This window comes from Trachurus japonicus, chromosome 7 (genome assembly GCF_045865225.1).
Source record: "Trachurus japonicus isolate A0001 chromosome 7, Traja_1.0".
Classification (NCBI taxonomy): Eukaryota; Metazoa; Chordata; class Actinopteri; order Carangiformes; family Carangidae; genus Trachurus; species Trachurus japonicus.
Genome location: NC_140913.1, coordinates 15192936 through 15212401, shown reverse-complemented (window position 1 = coordinate 15212401; position 19466 = coordinate 15192936). Strand labels below are relative to the sequence as shown.

The window sequence follows — 19466 nt, the reverse complement described above, 5'->3', positions numbered from 1 at the left end:
TGGCGACACTTTTTAAGAGACAGATGTTTCGCTTATATTTTGTTCATGGCAACATGAGATACAGCTGTTTGTTCTTTTTTTCTTATTTCTTTTTCTTTTAATAATTATTTTTGGTCAATTTCACAGACGTTCGCTGAAGTAGGTCTCGTAGACAAACCAGTTTTGCGTTGTCAGCATCAGGACTAAATGTGGAAAACAGTTTCCAACAAAATGCCCAGTGGAAATACGCTGCATCTGGATCTTCCCGAATTGGCCATAAACGCATCTGGAGTCAGGAGAAGGCAGGCAAGGGGCTGTCCGTTAAGTAGCGGGGCTGCTAACTTCACAGCTAACTATGCCTGGAAAATGTAAATTTCAGGACTCGTGGCTCTCCAAGGACATTTACAAGGAGTGGCTGCTGAAGGATGTGCACGACATCCACTTCGCGCGCTGCAGGGCCTGTTGCAAATCCATCAAACTCCAGACCATGGGCGAGGCTGCGCTCACCAGCCACGCAGGGGGAGCTGGCCACAAAGCGGCGGTGCGCAAGCTGGCGGAAGGTAACTGTGCACGAGTGGGAGGTGGACGGGTGGACCGGTGGTCTGAGTGCATGAAAACACTGAGCAGCTGCTTCATCCGCGGGTTGTGATGCTGCAGCAGCTGATTTACCTTCAACAGCTGTTCCACACATCTGTCCCAGGTCCTCGGCCACACCTTTCCCGCATGTGTTTGACATGCACATATTTCTGCATAACAACAGTAAACACATCGTGTAGCTAGTGTTGAACAGCCAGTAGCAGTCAAGTGTCAGTGTCAGGAGCTGTGAGCTCATCAGTAGGACTCATCATATCACTCACTTCTTTGTTGTGACCTTATTAGACCTTTACAACTCAGTAGTCACAACTGGGAAAGTTTAGTTTAGTTGCACTGAACTTACAGTCAGACAGTAAAACACCACATAACGTACTACAACATGAAACACACAACAACAGGAGACAAATAAAAATGTCAAGTGAGTCTGAATTCTTTAAATGTACCTGAGATGTGAAACAATCGCAGTCACACAAACCTATATTTTTATCCCTGTATTATTGCACAGTTCTTGAAATATAACAATAATTGTATGTATTTTTTATTTATAAAATATTTTTAATGTGCTTCAAAAATCTGAGATCAAAATTTTTTTCAAGATCTTTATTTTCACTCAAACTGTGCATCTACTAGGCTATGCAAAGCAGAACACAATTATAGTATCTGAAACACACACAAAAAACTCCACAAAAACAGAAAAAAGATTATCTATTGAACTATGTGAATAAAGTTTATAGTAACTTCAAACAGCTTCACCTGCTGCCATGAACGAATCACTATCTGTTCGGCTGCACCAAAGCAGGTTGACTCCATCTTTTGAACCTAAAAAGATTAAATCATTGTTATCTAGTTTCAGAGAGGGTCAAATCTGAATGTAAAATGAAGGATATTTCATCAGTCAACCTAAGATTTCTTCACTGATGGTAAATCTGAGGTGGGCAGTGCACTTTTCATTGGTTAATTTAGGACATGTCTGCCTCAGTCAGATGGAAATCTCACTAGTTGTGTCGACTGCGAAAACATTGACCGTACTGTATTTCCACTTGGTGCCATCTATCTAGAAAATACTCTAAACAATGAGCAGCATCTGTGCAGGTGATGTTGTACCAGTCTCCACCAGAGGGAGGCGCTCTCTGTCCAGTTTCTGACACTACATGTAGCTGCAGACCCTCCCTGTGTCTGTGTCCTCTCAGCAGGAAACCTGATGATGATCAACGCTGCTGGGCAGGTGAACGGCAGCGTCACTCAGGTAAGTATCCACCTGATTGATGTTTGATTTAAACCTGGTGAAGCTGTGGCAGCTTGTTGGCGAGAGAGACGCTTCAGAACTTAATATAATATGAGAAATCTTTCAGCAACATGATCTGAACTGACTCTCCTCAGACTGAGGACACCAAGGAGCAGGTGGTCATCTGCATGCAGAGAGATGCCCTGGACAGAATATCAGGCAGCGACTGGTCAGATCTGCACCACAGCCCCACCTCAAACTCCATCTCCCACAATGCCGAGCTGCAGGATGTGGCATTTCCTTCATCCTACTTCCCAGCAGCAGGTACCCACAGATAAAACTCTGCAAGTTGTTTCTGTGTTTGTTGCCTAGAAACACAGTGAATTTAGACCCTGTCATGTCATGTGACCAGTTGATCTCAGCGTTTGTTCAGATTAAAGGAAAAAAACTGCTTTCAAGTTTGCGTTCCCCTTACTGACCTGTTTAACCTTTGAGTCCACAGGCACTTCCCGGCTCATTATCCAGCGGCTACACCCACCAGGCAGCGAAGCCGAGGACACTGGGCGCCGCCCAGTCGAGCACGAGTCCGTGGAGCCGTCGACTGTGGAGCTCCAGAGGAGCCAAGTTCTGGAGCAGCAGCAGCAGGAGATGAAGATCCTGGAGTGGGAGAACAGGATGAAGGTTCTGGCCTGGGAGCAGGAGCTGGTGAAGGAGAAGAGGAGGGCGGTGCGGCAGAAGGAGAAGGCCTTCAGGATGAAGAAGGCCTACTACAAAGCCAAGCTGAAGAGGATGGGCGAGGACGTGCCGCCATCTTCGGCCTGCAGCAGCGACGAAGAGGAGAAAGCAGCTGATCCCACAGGATGAACTGATGATTGTTGGTGTTTTTGTCGCTGTGTCTTTTATCTACTCGTCACTGAACGGTTCACATTTTTATACAGTTTTCTATGTGAATGTAGAGTAAATTTCTTAGCTGCTTTAAATCGGCTGTTTTTAGACAGAGAGAACATGAGACTGATAAGTGACAGTGACCTGCTGACCTAAGGTCACATCTATTAATAATCAATACAACTACAATAAACAGCAGTGACTTTACTGTTTATGGTCACTCTCCATTGTGATGTCTCTCAGACCCTCAGAGATTCAAACAACTTCTCATCTGAGACTAGAACATTTCATTTTCTTCCACCAGATCAGGATTATTATCTGGATGATGATGCAGATCCAGATTATGATCTGAATCAGCACCAAACTGTACAAACTCAGATCAACACCATAAATATGTCTTGTTTACACCAGGATTCAAACATTGTTTCTGAAAATCAAAAAATCTTAATCTCACACAATGTTTAAGAAAGTGATTTTTTAAAAATCCTGGATCTATACCTCGGAGATGAAGGTAATGGGTTTGTTCCCTCTTCCTCCAGGTTTGGTGCAAACTGGTTCAGTATAATTTGTGTAAAACTGCTGAGAATCAGTAAAACCAACAGACACAGTTGAGCACTTGATCTCTTGTTAATTAAATGTAGTTGGAAGCATGATCTGATATCACCAAGTAAACAACAGCCCAGGACTAACCCTAACCCTAAACCTAATCGGTTGGTTATAACAGCGCTCCTGGGCTGTTAATTACTTGGTGATATCAGATCATGCGTAGTTGGAATCACTACAAAATACAAATACTTAAATCAATCAATTACGTTGCACATGTTTTAGAAATGATGAACTGTTTCTCATGTTAAGTTTGATCAGCTATTTGTCAGAGAATCACAGGATATTCACTCATGTGTGAGAAGAAGTTTCACTGAAGCTGTTTAAAACCTGATCTTTGGTCAGATCCATCAGTGGTGAAGCTTCTTCTGTATCCTCACATGAGTGTACATGTTATAACTGTTCTTGCTTTGTAAATAAATTTGCTTTTCATACAAATCAGAGGATATGCCTGATAAATGACGTGAATTTTAAGTAGTAATTCTTATCTTATCTTATCAAATGGGTGGAGATGTGTGCACTACATATGTAGATAGTGATATTACAGGCTCCAGTCATTTGATTCAAAATGTCAGATGAGAGAACAAACAGTAGTTAGCTAATCTCAGACCAATAAACAGTAGCACATAATGAGAATATACTGTGGCCTATCTGCAGTGTCAGTGAGGCCTGAAGCTGCAGTGAGATACAGAAACCAACACCTCCAAGCCGCTCCAAGCTCACAATCCCTAGATGGCTGCTCTGTGCGTCAACAGTGAATAGGAGCTGGACATTACACTGTTAATCAGCCACTTAGTCCTGTGTTTGTGGTGTTAAAATTATTAATAGCAGCATTATAGTGCAGCTTCTACCTTTCTCTACCTTTCTACCTTTTGTTGCTTTCATCTGCAAACTATCACAGTGTAGTTGTTACGGGCTGGTTTTGGCAAATTAAACATTTTCCCATTTGTTACCCGCTCAACACCTGTGGTTTAGTGAGTGAAGTGTCTTAACCATAGATGTTGGTAGATGTATTTAAGAGCTGGATAGTCAGGTTTACTGTTCCCATCTGCTGTCAGTCTTTATGCTAAGCTAAGCTAACCACCTGTTTGCTCCAGCTGAGAGTATTATGGATGTACTCCTCCGATGTCAGACCTCCTGCTGTCATCTGAGCATGTTCAACTTTCACTCTGATGTCTATCCATGTAAATGTGTCTCAGCCTCTGATTCTAACCTCAGTTGTGTTTAGAGCCGAGTTATGTTCAGTCTCAGGTGGGAGCGGCTGTCAGGAGCCGACGAGTGCTGCTGGGAAATAAGGAGACAGCTCAACACCTGTATCCAGCTGTGTCAAAGTCAGAGCCTTCAGACAGGTGTGTCACTCTGTCAGTTTCCTCTGGAAACACGCCTCTACACCTTCATTTATGGGGACTCATCACTGACACAAGTGAATGCCCTGATCCAGAGGTTCCCAACCTGTGGGCTGAAATCTCTGGAGCTAATGCAGTGGGTTAACAAATCAGTATCAGAACAGTGAAACAGTATAATTTTGGTGAAAAGAGGTGATTATGTGACATCTGATTTTGTTTAATGTTGTTTGTTTTGTTTTTGTTTTGCTCTGATTTCAATTCTGTCCTGAATGTTAGTTCATTATCATTCTAATAAAAAACCCCAGATAATCTGTTATATCATATATCAATGTTATATCACTACTTATCAAAAATCCTAAAACCGAGTCTTAAGCATCAAAATATCATTTAGACTCATCACTCATGGCTTCCTGCGGTCTGGTCCCCACACAGTCATCAGGGGCTCCTGGTTTTCAGAGCCCATGAATATGGTAAAATAACATCCCCCACGCACACACACACACACAGAATAAATACAAACACACACTAGTCTCATAGGAATAAGTCTTTTTTTTAATGTCCAACATTTCTCTTGTTTAAGCGGTAACAGGGGAACAGCTGTTTCCATGCCGCCGTCCCCTTGCCAACGGCGGGATAGAAGGCATCCCATAATGAACACACAAGCTAACAAAGACAGTCTCTCTCCTCCTCCTCCTCCGTCTCGCTCTCTCACTCTGTTTCTCTGAGCTCATCACAGCGTCTGAGTCTCTGCCGTGCGGCTCCTGCAGCTGAAGCTAAAATACTGTTGAAGAATCGGATCTTGTGCTTGTGAAGCTTCAGCCTTGATGGATAAATGTGGACTGGGAGGAAAAAGCTTTAATTTGTTATATAACTGTACTATAACACCCAGGACTCTTCCTGTAGCACATATTGTTTACATGTGTGGAGGTTCAGTCTGGAGAGCATCAGTGGACCAGATGAAGATTATTCCAGATGAGCACTTTAACAACTGGCCTGTGTTTACATGTGAGAGCTCAGTGTCCAGTCCAGGTTCGTTAATCTGCATCAGTTCACCTTCACATTCTTCATGAGTTTTGCTGCAGTGAGAGACTCGAGATACTCAGAGACATCACAAAAGGAACATATGAACAAAAAACAAACAAAAAAACAAAACAAATTTCTTTAACAGCCTCTCATACAAAATGGCAACATAAATAGTCAATACAATGCCAATAAATAATCAACAGATAAAATAAATCTCATGTCTGTACAAGTTAAAGGTTTTGTCGGTTGAAGAAAAAATGCTTCTGTGAACAAACTCAAAGGAACAGAAAGGGTGAGAGGGAGGAGGTGGATTTTTAAGGTGGACTGCTCCTTTAAGAGAGCAGCGTTACCCAGCACGACCACAATTTGGCAACAATACCGTCACGAATGGGTTCATCTGTCGGGTCCGCGGGTCACAGAACGACAGCAGTGTCAGAGTGAGGTGTGTGTGATGCATGTGTGACCAAAGTCTCCCCGTTTCTTCCTCATGAGTAGAGCTGAACAGTTCATCCAGATATAATTTAAATCTCAACATGACACAGTGTAAACATCAACACGGCAGCTGCAGTTTGTCTGATGACCATTTGTGTTGCTACGGAGATGCTGCAACATTTTACAGCAAACTGAGATCACGGTGTCATTTTATATGATATTGTGCAGCTCTACTCATGATTCAGGATTTAATCTGATGCTCGTTTGTTTCAGTGTTGTTGTCTCTTGGAATGAGGACAGAGTCGACACTAACTCGTCTGTCCTTTGTCGATGTGAAGGCAGGTATTGACGCCACCGCCTCCTCCTCTGTGTTGCTACCTCAAGACATCGACCTGCAACTCAGATCCACTTAAGAGGCTTTTAGCGCCGACACTTAAATCTTTGTGCAGGAATCTACACATTGAGAATGAATCTGTGCTAATGGCGTGGACTCAGACAGACTAACAGCTCGCAGCCCCCTCACTCAGAAAAGTCTCATGTGTGAGGAATATTTTAATGTTGTGACCGAGTTCAGACAAGCAGGTCGGAGGCTCTGGTTCAGGTGCTGCAGACGAGAGACACCTGTAACTGTCTGGGTCAAATTCTGTCCTAATTTCTGTGTGAAGTCTGTAGTTATGGCTCACTGTGAATTTCAGAGGAGAGTAAAGCATGCACATCCAATCTAAACAGAGTAAGCCTGCAGGACTAAGGACTCGTCATGACAAAGATCTGTAAAGATAGAAACGTTGACTATACGGTTCCATTCTCATTTACCAGTGTACAAACACTTTTTGTTTCTCACTGTGAACTTTACTTTTGACCCTTTAAATATAATCAGTTCATAATTGAATATTAATTGAATGTTTGTACCAAATTTGAAGGAGCACAACTGAAAGTGTTACTGAGACACGAGAATGAGATGGACGGACGACCTGAAGACAAGATGGCTGCTGCTCTGACTGGCGAAGGAGTAAATCAATGAGAAAAAAAGAAGTCTATGTTCACACTCTGCACAACCTCATCACAGAGGACGTGGTGTCTCGCACTGGTTTGCAGCAGCTGTCCCTTTGGTCCCTTTGGCTTGAGTTGTAGAAGCGAGTCTCCTGTATGCTGTGGGGCGTGGGGAGCGGCGCCGGTCGGAGGGTTCAGGACACAGCCTCGGACGGAGGCGGAGCCACGCCCACCTCTCAGAACCACGCCCACCCCCACAGCAGTGCCAACGTGTCGCTGTGACATCAGTGGACTGATATGTTGTGTTTGGGACGACACCAGGTACAAAGACACGCACACACACTTGGACGAGTCACATTCACATACAGAGGGTCACAGCACAGCACAAGCTCCTCCCACAGCGTTCACGGCCCCGCCCTCCACCTGCTCTCTATAGCCTCCCTCTATTTACAATCAGTCTCAACACGTCTCAGTTTAATCTCATTAGGATCTATTGCCGCCGAGCCCCTGAAGCTGTACAGTCTGAGGAACACTGGGTCAGGATTCGCTGTTTGTTTTTTTTTCTTCAAGGGGAGTGTAGGGTGTAAGGAGTGGGGGTGGAGGTGGGGAGGATTGTGGGCGGGGGGGGGTCTCCCTCAGTAACAGACAGGACTGCACTCACACCGACCGCACTCACGACCTCACATGGACACAATCGTTAAAAAAAAGGAAACATCACAAGAGATTTCTTCTTCATCTCCAATGAAAAAGATACAAAATGTATAAAAATGTTATTTACAGTCTTTTTTTTCTTTGAGACGCTCGTCACTGTTTTCGTTGTGTTTGTAGGTAGTCGAGGTGATGACTCATTGTCCAGAGAAAGGTCACAGGTCACTGCAGGCTCCAAAAAAAACTTCATTTATACAGTTCAACCTGAACAGACAGACGTCCTCTCTCACCCTGTGTCTCCTCGCTTTGTCCCCAGTCCTCCGATGGCTCAGGGTCATCCATGACCTTTGACCTTGTCCCTGGTGCACCGAGCACTGTCACAATGCATAAAGGGAAACGGAGGCTGTCATCAAGACTGTCCCTCACTTCTGTTGGCTCTGAGGAAAACAAGGAGAATCAGTCGTTATTGAGGTGAAGAGTTTCACAAGAGCAGGAAGTAGGACTGAGCTGCTGTGGGCGGAGCCACAGAAACACCTTTTCCAGACAAAACAACCACACATCAGTTTAAATGTTCTCTTCCTACAGAACATGTACAGCTTCCTCCTCTGTCTGAGCTACTCTCTCTACTCTGGTTCAACATTTTCCCATCTGCTGAACGACCATATTCTCCACACACACACCTGCAGTGTACTACGCTGCAGGTCCACAGGTCAGCTCGGCCAGTCAGAGAGCTGAACTCACTGAGCATCTCCTACAGGAAGTACAGGAGTGTTTAAAGAGGAACTATGCAGGATTTGTAGCTTAACTATCTGCTATTAAACAGATTTAGAGTAATTGTGATGGTTTAATAAATGGCTTAACTTGTTACGAGGAAGAATGGAGGCTCTCTACCTTCTACGTGCGTGTCACTTATTGCTTATCATCTCTTGGCAAACGCACCCCGTAACCTGTAATCTTTATGAGGGATTAAACTACACATCATAAAATCGTATATGATATATAACGTTATGTATCGCTCTATAGATTGATTTCTCGCCGGCTTTGTTGTAAACAAATGCACATGGATAGGAGGAGGGTTAGCAAGACAGAGGAAAAGCGACCAGACTTGCATAGTTTCCCTTTAAACTGTCAGATTGTTCTGTCTTTTAAAAATGTGTCTGAGATGTTTCTGTGGCTCCGCCCACAGCAGCTCATCACTTTGCTCTTGCCGGTGAAAGACTGACACATAACCACATAACCGCAACTGTCACTTTAGAATTAAAGGACCGATGAGAAAGGAGGAAAACAGGAAGGGAGAGGAGGGGGTGAGACTTACTCAGAGTCTGGGGAGACCTCAGAGATGCTGTGGGAGGTGGCGGACTGGGGCGGGGAGGGGGAGGGCCCGTGGGCGGAGCCATTAGGCCCGGGATTAGAGGTGGCGGGCGGAGGAGTGAGGACGGAGGAGTTGAAGGAGGCAAGGATGGAGGACAGAATGTCCAGGTGTTCACTGGACGGCTGTCGCCCCAGGGGGGGGGCAGTCTGACCTGGGTACCTACATGGGGGGGCGGAGTCCAGTCGTCCTCTGGCGTGAGCTTGAGGAGGGAGCTGCTCCTGCTGGGGCTCCTCGGAAATGGGAGGGGGAGGAGAGGCGGAGGGGGGCTGGTCGGGGTGTGAGGGCTGGCGGGGGGGCAGCGTGCGGAGCCACTCCCGACACGGCTGCGCCTGCGCCCCCACCCCGTTGGTGTCCAACTGCTCCCTCGACCTGCTGCTCATCATCGCCCCTCCGAGGTGCTCTCGGGACGAGGCGTGGCGCCGGGTCAGCGTGTTGAGCTGAGACCTGGACCCGCTGAGGTACCCCCCCTCCAGCGCCGCCCCCACAGCGCCAGTCAAGTCCTCCCTGGACGCGTGGACGCTGCCCGTGTGGTGGTTGTCCAGTCTGTCCCTGGACCCGGTCAAGTTCTCCCTGGATGACGAGACCCGGTCCAGCCCCAGGGCCCCCAGCCCCGCCCCCTGCCCCAGTCCCAGCTCTCTCCTCCGGGGCAGCAGGTCGAGGTTGTCCCTGGACCCCCGGGAGTCCAGCCGGTCCCTGGACCCTCCCACCGTCTGCCTGCCCAGTGGGTCCCGGGACAGCTGCCTCCGGGCCAGAGAGTCCAGGTGCTCCCTCGATGAGTACCGTGACGCCGGCTGAGACAGTGACCCAGTTCCTCCCCCGGCCCCCGCTGTGGCGGAGTACATCCGTCCGTAGGAGGCAGCGGGAACGCCGCGGTGACCCAGCGTGGAGGTTCTGTACCAGTTCAGCTCACTGGGGACTCGGCCCATGGTGGAGAGACCCTGCAGAGCCGGGGGACAGCCGAGGCGGTTCTTCAGGATCCCTGGACGTGAAGAGAGAGAGGGAGAGAGGGAAGGAGAGAGAGAGAGTGAGAGAGAGAGAGGAGAAACAAAAGAGACGAGGGAATGGGAGGGGGGCAGGAGAGAGAGCGATGTTTTGTCATTAATGACATTTTTAGGTCGTTCTGTGTTCACTGTTTAACATTTTATGAATCAACTCCATCAGAGTAAAAGTGACGTCCTGAGGGACACAAACACACACGAACACACACGAACATCAGTGTGTGTATTTGTATTTTGTGTGTATGTAGAAACATGAACACATGTTCTGTGTATTTTTGTGTTTTATTGTGTTCCTGTGCTTCCAGGCTACATGAGTGATCTTCATCTCTTCCTGTGTGTGTCTGTGTGCTCATAGCAATTCTATATACATGTATTCTGAGTAAACCATGTGCTGTGTATGTGTGTATAAATGTGTCACGCATGCTTTTAGGGCCAGAATTAGAACTGGGGCTCCATACTGTTGTCTTTGGTGTATGTAGGTGAGTGTGTATGTGTATGTGCAGTAACTAGTAGGCTGCTGTTAGCAGTAACAAGAACCAATTATAGCTGCTGCGCAGCAATGGGTCGGGTCCGGGCTACTTTTAGGCAAATTCTGAGCAACAAACAGGAGAATAGGAAGACAGGACAGTTGACCTTATAATGTTCAATTTGCACCAGTTGAGGATTGAACCCACAACCTCTGGAACCAAACACCATTGTCTATCGCACTGAGCTAATTGGCAAGTGGCAGCTCCACAGTGGCTTCACAAATTGAGTAAGCCATTCACTGTCGTGCAGGCAGATTTGAAACCACAGTAAAAAGAAAAATCAGTTTTTGAGGTAAAATTCTGATATGTATTTGTCAAACATCTACTATGAGTCTAAGATGTTAGGAGCCTTCGCACATGGTCCAGTCCAAGCTATTTGGATTTTTAAATTTAGAGGCTTGCTGTGATGCCACCATCAGTACATCTGTCTTGTGTTTCATGTTGAGGACATCCGACATTTTGATCTGTCATCATCATCATCACCCTTGCTGGGTCTCGAACTCACAATCTCTGACACCAAGAACCAGCTCCTAACTCGCTGAGCTAATTGGCTGGTAGTGAGACCTGCTGTGTAGCTTCATTTATCCACTCAGGGAGTCAATGCCCGGGCAGCTGTTGTGATGAAATGGTCAAAAGTCAGAAATTCAGTTATCTAAACAAAAATCTGATAATACATAAATTGCATCTTGACAGCATGGAAATGTTGGTGATCTGTTTTTAATGATAAGTGTTTTGCTTCATAAGAGAAAATATGATGTTTAAAAATTCCACTCTCACATTGACTGCAGTTGTTCCCATGAGAGCAGAATTCAAAATGTTCTAGAAAATTCAGTTTTTGAATTAAAATTCTGATATTTGCCAAACTTCATCAACCATGACTCCAAAATATTGTCATTTTTTTTCAGGAAGATTGAAAATGTATTTTGCAAGAATTTGATGGTATATGTTTACAGTAGTGTTTACAGTCAAACGTTTTCATGCACTGTAGGCTCAATTTTTGCTTGCTCTTTGCAAGTTTTGTGGAGGACAGTCTGGAGATGCTCTCTAGCAAGTTTGGTGTCAATTGAGCAAAAATTGTAGGAGGAGGAGATACATTTTAAAAGTTTTACAGTTATTGAAAAAAACAGAGTGATGGACTTCATAATTTGTAATGAGTTTAAGTGGACAAAAGTTTCAGCAGTATTGGGGCTACATTTTGGTGAAAGTTGCAAAACTGTAGCATCTACCGTTGGTTTGGTAGGATTTTTAAAGTTTTTAAATTTAAACGCTTATCGGAGTTGAGTGAATCTGGCATGGGGTTGGACGTTTCTGTGAAGTTTGGTGAGTTTTCGCCCATGGGAAGTATGACTTCCTTGGAAGAAGAAATAAAGAAGAAGAAGAAGAATTCCTCGGAATACAATAGTGTCCTGGCAGCTAAAAACTATAATTAAGTCAGTTCAGTTTAATTTCTGTCCTTGTTCATGTTCAAATAAACATAAACACTGTGTGAACAGACTGAAGCTCATTTCACTTCCTGTCTCCACATCATGTGACATCATCCAGCAGCTGATTTATCAGAACACAACACTTTTCAGCACTGAGATTAAACACTGAACAAAACCTGAGCAGGAGTTGCAAACATACTGAGACCAACAAAGAGTAAAACCCAAATAGAAAATCAAACTTTATCCAGGAGCCAGAATATACGCTAATATCCTTGTGTAGTGCCCAGACCAAATGCTCAAATTAGGTTTGACTATTGCCGTCAATGATTCATATGAATGTGCCACAAAGAAAAACATATTTCATGTCTTTTAGTAAAAATCTGTTGACTATTGAAACTACAGAATAATGTTAAAGGCATGTTTATATTCAGTGACTCTGAGCCACGTGATGATTCTGTATTATACAAAAAGGAAAGATAACTAGAATAATATTTAATATTTGTCTGTGTGTCTCACCCTTGCGGTGTCTGTGTGGTTGTGTCAGGCCGTTCTCGTCCCCACTGGTCAGCGCTGCGTCAGGCTGGTTGTTGTTGGCTGCATCTTTGCTGTAGTCAGCCCCCAGGGGGCGCTCTGAGCCCCACTTCTGCAGGGTGTGTGTGTCACACTCCTCCAGCGCTGGCCAGTAGGACAGAAGGTCATTTCCATCCAGATCTGACACACACACACATACACATGTTTCCTTCATAAATATGGATTCATAGATTTACCTATGTGGAAACCTTTCACATGACATTTACATCACACATCTCACAGTGTGCATGATGTATCAAAGACGGTGTTGATTAATCACCTATGTGTTGTGTCCATACTTGACATTTCTACATGTCTAAGATCTGTGAGTTTTCTACAACAGGAAACCGCCTGTGTGTAAAGGAGTGTGTGTCTCTGTGACATGTTTAACACGTAACCACGAATGGGACCATCCCATTACTCCCATGTTCATTTCCCAGCACGCTCTCTGTTGAAGTGCCACTGTCTTTCTAACCTTTGGTGCCGTTGTGGGCGGGCTCTGTAAGCAGACGCTCGCTGTGATTGGATCGTTTGAATCGTCTCTGGATGCGTCCACGGAGACGAACGTTGTCCTCGCTCTCAGATGATGGGATGGAGAGACTGCGCTCCTCCTCCATGGAGAGGTCTGAGTCTGAGTCCGAGTCCTCACCTGGAGGAGAGACGGTTGTGTTGTCACAACGACAAAAATACAGACTTCCTTTTACTGTCTGATGTGTGTGTGTGTGTGCCTAAGTGTGTGTGTGTACCTCCGTCTCTGTGGAACATGGCAACGTCCAGATCTGTGGCTCCCGTGTGGACAATGTTTTGTTCCAGAGTTTGACGAGCCAGAAGATTTTCTCTACAGAGGAGAGAAAAGAATGATGAGCACACTGACACAGACACACACACACACACACACACACACACACACACACACACACACACATGCACAACACAGAGACAGACACAGACACACACAACCACCAGCAGCCTCTGACAGACATTAGTGTTGCTCTGTTTCCTCCAGGTCACATTATTGTTCCATCACATCTTCTTCATCTTTATCCCACTGACCCACTACTCATGCGACATGCTTTTATTTTGAAGGGAATTTCCTGCCTGAGGCAACGAGGTCTCTCATCACAGAGAATCAGGGCAGATTCACTTTGAATGATGACTGATTGTTTTTTTTTTGTTTTTTTTTAAATCAATCAGTCATTATTGCGTACGTTTTTGTGTTTGTGTGTGCGTGTGTTTACCTGGCGGAGCTGACGGAGGAGATGGTGGAGGTTCCCAGGGTGATGCGGTGCAGCCCGCTCTGCTCCAGCAGAGATGCGTTGTGATAGGGATTCTGAGCCTTAACACACACATACACACAGATTATTAATATTATCATTAACATAATCAACATTTTTAAGTAAATCTTTCTTTAGCAGTAAGAAAAACAGCTCATCTGTCATGACAAACTAAGTACAATACAGATAATAATACGAAGACCCGGGGTGGTTGAAACTTTTAACGTTCTTGTTTGTTCAGAATGTGACATAAACTAGTCCCATGTGTCGGATGTTTAACAGTGAAGTTGTTTCTCTGACGCTCTATTCTTTTTATACATGGGATGACTTTGACATTTAAGCTGGTGTGTATGTGCGTGTAACTCTAACCCTTGTAGCTATGAACTAAATTACTTACAGCTAACAGCTTGAACATCATCACAGACAACACAACACAATAAACATTAGTCTGAAGAGTTGAGCTACAGAACAGCTACGCTACGCCACTGAAATAAATCATGTTGAAAATATTGCCTTAAATTATCAGTTTACCCATAAACTGTGTGGGTGTGTGCGTGCGTGTCTAAGGTTGTTGCTTCTCTGTGCAGTGGAATAAGGACTAAATGAGTAGGTACAGTGTGAATTATCTGATTTAGTCCTGATTGGACAGATTAGATATGTCACAGCCCCTGGTGTCTACTGATTAGTTTTTATTTCATTTTTAATTACTTACTTTAATTACTGAGTAAAATGTATAAACGCTGTAACATGAACATTCAGAAACAACAAGATAATTATTATCATGGGTATATTATATTACATTATATTATAGTGTTCTGTACTGTAACCTGGGTGTGACAGTTTTCTCTCCGTTTTCTCTTAGAACAGCATCATAAATAAATAATTATACAGTGTGAGTAAGACTCTAATAGGTCGTCACTATACAGTACATACAGTCCATCAGTGTGTGTGTGTGTGTGTGTGTGTGTATGTGTTTGTGTCTAATAATAGTTCTGGTGCGTTTTAGTCATTTTGGCCCAGTTGACTCAGTGATGGATGAAGAGCTTCAGAGGAAATGGAGGTTAAAAGGCTGGAAACAACTACATATGAAACACAAATACACACACACACCAAGGTTATATATGAAGTTCACTGGAAAGCCGAGGATTAGAAGGAGATATGGAACTGTGAACACACACACACACACACACACACACACACACACACACACACACACACACATTGGCACGAGTGCAGAGTAGGTAATGAGTGTTTTTAAAAAAGGAAGCTAAAGAAAGCAAAGGTTAGAGAGCAGTGTCGTGCACACACACACACACACACACACACACACACACACACACACGCGCACACACACTTTCTCCTATGGTAGAAGTTGGCTGCACTGGTTGTATATTGTTCTAACTGGGTCAGTAACAAATGCTGGAGGCAGGAGGAGAGAGGGAGGAGAGGGAAGATGGATGGATGGAGGGAGAGAAGGGGTGGGGGTGGCGGGCTTTGTGGTGTGTAGTAATGGACACAGTGAGGAGGCTGTGGAGCAGAATAAAACATAGTAAATGCCCTGAGGAGCAGACAGAGAGTAGAATCACATCAGAGTCTCAGATTCACCCTGTGACCCCAAGTCCAAGTCCTCGTGATGAAACCGGATTTAACCCTGTGTGTTCTACATGATCTATCTGCACATGGTATTTAACCAGGTGTGTGTGCGTGTGTGTGTGTGTGTGTGTGTGTGTGGACTCACTGTGCTCTGAGGAGGTCTTGGTGGATCTTCTCCAGGGCTCTTTTTACCTAGACAGGCCACTCTCCAGGCCTCCTGCACCTCTGAGTTAAACACAGTGAAGACCAGCATCACCGACAGACCCTGGAAGAGGGCGAGCAAGAGAGGCAGAGACAGAGAGAGAGAGAGAGAGAGAGAGAGAGAGAGAGAGAGAGAGAGAGAGAGAGGGAGGGAGACAGAGTTTGGGGTTTTATTCAACAAGATCTTAACATGACCAAATTCCTCTAAAGGTCATAGATGACGTAAAAAGTGAGTCACTTCGACATGTCCATTATTTGCTGCTGCTTTATTTACTGTTATGTTTAACAATGGAATATATTATCTGTCCCAACTAAGTTAAAGCAACAATCAGCTGGACACTGTCTGGGTGTTTATTCAGTGTAGATCAGCTGTTCACACCTGCACCAGACACAGGACGTCAAATATGTAATAGAAGGCCAGGATGCTGTTGTTGACGGCCATGAGACCACAGAGCCAGGTGGAGGTGGCCACCAGCAGCAACAGAAAGGCGTCACGGATCGTCGCTCTGGAGATGGAGAGACAGAGAGACAGGGAGAGAGTGGAGGACAAATTAGAGCTTGACGAGTCTGTGATGTTACAAACTTACTGGTAGCGTGACAGGAAGTGGAAGCAGAACAGCTGACAGAGCCATTAGACACTCACATGACAGGAAGCTTCTTGGTTTCCTTCTGTGATGGGTTGCAGGACATCTTGGCTACGATCATGAAGATCCCTCCGTTCATCTGCACAGAGGAACACATCAATACAGACAGTGAGGTAACATCTCCAAGGCTTCTGAGCTGTCTGGGAGAGACTGTGTGAATAAACACTATGTATAGATACTATATATAGATATAGATATATATATATATATAGGCTATACATACTTTGAATAAATATGAATAAATCCTCTCATGTTACAGTTGCTTGTGAGGATTTAAACCTGGCACATGAAAAATTAAAGTGACAGTGGAGCTGAAGCAGAGTCGAGACTTGAGCTTAGTAAAGTTATTTTTTTTATGTTGTATTTGAATGTATCTCTCTGTGCAGCTCTTTGCCTCGTGTCTGATGTATCACGAACAACAGACAGGAACTTACCAGGATGACGATGGCGATGGGGCCAGCAAAGCTCCAAATGAGTTTGTCGTAGATGGAGATCCAGCAGAAGTCTGGGTTCCCGTAGCCCTCTGGGTCCAGGCCCACGGCCAGACCTGCAGGAAGAAGACAGGGCAGATCAGACCAAACCAAACCAAACCAAACCAAACCAAACCAAACCAAACCAAACCAAACCAAACCAAACCAAACCAAACCGGACCAGACTAGACCAGACCAGACTAGACCAGACCAGACCAGACCAGACCAGACCAGATCAGTCCAGAGGATCCAGATCTCAGATTTGTTAGTCAGCTGCTAGAAACAGTACAGCGTATGACAACATGTCATTAGGTGAAAAAGGTCAAAGACACAACAGAAAAAACCGGAGTAACCCAGTCAAATAATGTGAATCATTAATCTTTTAATTAATATTAGTTTTTAGAAACAAACATTTTAGGTCACAGACTACGTGCTTGCTGGGAGAGCTATGACGTGAGCTGTCACGTCCTTGTGTCCTTGTTTGGACAAAAACTGTCGAGATTGTGACGGGTGAGAATTTAAACTGATTTTAAACTGAACTGAAGTGAAAAGACGAAGAGAAAGATAAACACACCTTGGAGCAAGAGTGTTGTGTGCGTGTGTGTGTGTGTAAACGGAGTAAAGAGGGAAAAAAGCAGACTGGTATTACTTTCTATATTCTGTGTCAAGAAAGAAATTGCCTGTGAGAGTGTGCGTGTGTGTGCGTGACTATCTCTACATTAAAATGTCACTGAAACCTATTTAATTCAAGTGTCAATAGGGAAGCCTTATCTACACAGCCAGGCTCATTGTGCATGTCTGTGAGTGTATATATGACAGTGCATATGAGTTGTGAGTGTGTGTGTGGATGTTGATGCACAGAAACCAACATTTCAAAGGCACCTCATGTGTCTGCAGTCTACACAGCTGTGAGTGTGTCAACATGTGTGTGTCAGTGCACATACTGTATATGACAGTGTAAGTTGTGTGTGTGGACAGCGATGCACTGGAAACAACATTTCAAAGAAACCTCATGCACCTGCACACGTGTGTTACCTGTGATGATGGCGGGGACGCCCCAGCCAATGGCATAGTAGAACCTCATGGCCCCATAGTTTATGTTACGCTGCTCTGTCTGCATGCGGTAGATATGAAGTCCCTCCACAAACATCCAAGCAAACGTGGACATGAAGAAGTAGTGAAGCAGGATCGCCACCACAGTGCACAGAAACTACAGGGAGACAAGAAGAGAGGGATGAGACGACGGAGAAGACACAGGTGGAGGAGAGAGGGAGAAACCGATGATGCTTCATCCGGATGCTGTGGATCAGATGTGTTGGTTGGATACATTTAGCAACATGACTAATGCACAGAGTAAATGAGTTACAGCAACTAAGGAAACACACTGATAACAAAGGTTTGTGTCTTTGCATGAGTTTTCTTAAGTTGCAGCGAGTCGAGCCCTCAGGGCCACCGTACCCTGGAGACTGACTGACTGTCATCAGGATGAATCCACCTCTCCTCGGCTGCTTCTTACAGCGTGGAGCTGCTGTTTGATGCTGAGCTTTAGCATTTAAGCCTTCTGTGAATCTGCCCGCAGTCAGTGGGATATTTGGTATAAACAGGTTTAGTGTATTTGTTCTGTTTGGCCAGATGAGAGTTATGTCACTTGAATTTAAGTGGCTCTGAATTATATTAGCTCAACATCTGAGAGAAACAAAAGTGGGTTTAGTGTGGAGCTGTCTGTCAAAGTCTGAACTCACAGGAGACAAGATGAGAACACAGGACTGATGATGTTCAAATAATAAGTTTAACAAAATCAAGAGAACAAAACAGCAGCTGTGATCTGTAGCTGACGACTCATTAAGTACAACCAGCAGGAAAAACAGTTTACACCACACCCTTTGATAAAGACCCAGTGTTACTCCCTTAATTAAAGGGATAGTTCACCCTAGAATGATATTTCGCTCATTATCTACTCACCCTCATGTTGACTAAGGGCTGGAAGAAGTTTCAGATTCCTCCGTGGCTTCTCTGAGTTACAGGGGGTCTCGGCATAGCAGTGCATGTCCATATAACGGTTGCAAAGGGACACCGGAGCTCTTCGTAAAAAAACACACACAAAAAAACATCCAAATACCTCCATGATGCTCGTATGTAATGTCCGTCTTGTGCTGAAGCCCCAAATTGCGTAATTGTCCCGAAAAAAATTAAATAAGTCTATATTTTAAGCTTGTTTGTAGCGGAAGCTTCTCGAAGCTCCTCTTCCTGGTCCGTCCAAATCTCGCGTGATTTGCGCCGGCGTCAGCATGCGTCAGTGCGGTTACTGCGAATCACGCGAGATTTGGACGGACCAGGAAGAGGAGCTTCGAGAAGCTTCCGCTACAAACAAGCTTAAAATATAGACTTATTTAATTTTTTTCGGGACAATTACGCAATTTGGGGCTTCAGCACAAGACGGACATTACATACGAGCATCATGGAGGTATTTGGATGTTTTTTTGTGTGTGTTTTTTTACGAAGAGCTCTGGTGTCCCTTTGCAACCGTTATATGGACATGCACTGCTACGCCAAGACCCCCTGTAACTCAGAGAAGGGACGGTGGACTCTGAAACTTCTTCCAGCCCTTAGTCAACATGAGGGTGAGTAGATAATGAGCGAAATATCATTCTAGGGTGAACTATCCCTT

The 19466-nt window shown here is 44.8% G+C and overlaps 3 protein-coding genes across 7 annotated transcripts in view; 1 reads left to right on the top strand and 2 right to left on the bottom strand.

Moving 5' to 3' along the window:
- The window catches only part of mgll (monoglyceride lipase), a 126878-nt gene extending 117651 nt beyond the window's left edge, over positions 1-9227 (bottom strand). The window contains exon 1 of the mRNA XM_085781419.1: positions 9213-9227. The gene's annotated coding sequence lies outside the window, so the exon portion shown is untranslated. The remainder of the gene's footprint in view (positions 1-9212) is intronic.
- On the top strand, positions 267-3323 carry fsbp (fibrinogen silencer binding protein). 2 transcript variants are annotated; one of them, XM_085781423.1, is made up of 4 exons: positions 267-539; positions 1764-1819; positions 1954-2122; positions 2301-3323. In XM_085781423.1, exons 1-4 carry the CDS (start codon positions 335-337, stop codon positions 2660-2662), a joined length of 792 nt encoding a protein of 263 aa, XP_085637549.1. In that variant the 5' UTR covers positions 267-334; the 3' UTR covers positions 2663-3323. The 2 variants fall into 2 exon arrangements, with proteins under 2 accessions (XP_085637549.1, XP_085637550.1); XM_085781424.1 differs by having other exon boundaries at positions 1767-1819; positions 2301-2859.
- celsr3 (cadherin, EGF LAG seven-pass G-type receptor 3) overlaps positions 7695-19466 on the bottom strand; it is a 90908-nt gene continuing 79136 nt past the window's right edge. For 2 of the 4 annotated variants that reach the window (XM_085781410.1, XM_085781414.1), the window contains 11 exons: positions 17834-18008; positions 16763-16875; positions 16328-16407; positions 16064-16190; positions 15629-15748; positions 13855-13952; positions 13363-13454; positions 13092-13265; positions 12563-12757; positions 9041-10076; positions 7695-8162 (listed from right to left, as the gene is read on the bottom strand). In XM_085781410.1, coding sequence (XP_085637536.1) covers positions 8135-8162; positions 9041-10076; positions 12563-12757; positions 13092-13265; positions 13363-13454; positions 13855-13952; positions 15629-15748; positions 16064-16190; positions 16328-16407; positions 16763-16875; positions 17834-18008 — 2238 coding nt within the window. In that variant the 3' untranslated portion in view covers positions 7695-8134. The remainder of the gene's footprint in view (positions 8163-9040; positions 10077-12562; positions 12758-13091; positions 13266-13362; positions 13455-13854; positions 13953-15628; positions 15749-16063; positions 16191-16327; positions 16408-16762; positions 16876-17833; positions 18009-19466) is intronic. The other 2 variants (XM_085781413.1, XM_085781412.1) reach the window with 2 other exon arrangements.

Excerpts from the sequence above, each read along its gene's own strand:
- fsbp (XM_085781423.1), top strand. The coding sequence starts at position 335 with ATGCCTGGAAAATGTAAATTTCAGGACTCGTGGCTCTCCAAGGACATT. Across the intron at positions 540-1,763 it reads GGTGCGCAAGCTGGCGGAAG|CAGGAAACCTGATGATGATC; the intron begins GTAACTGTGCAC and ends GTGTCCTCTCAG. Across the intron at positions 1,820-1,953 it reads TGAACGGCAGCGTCACTCAG|ACTGAGGACACCAAGGAGCA; the intron begins GTAAGTATCCAC and ends GACTCTCCTCAG.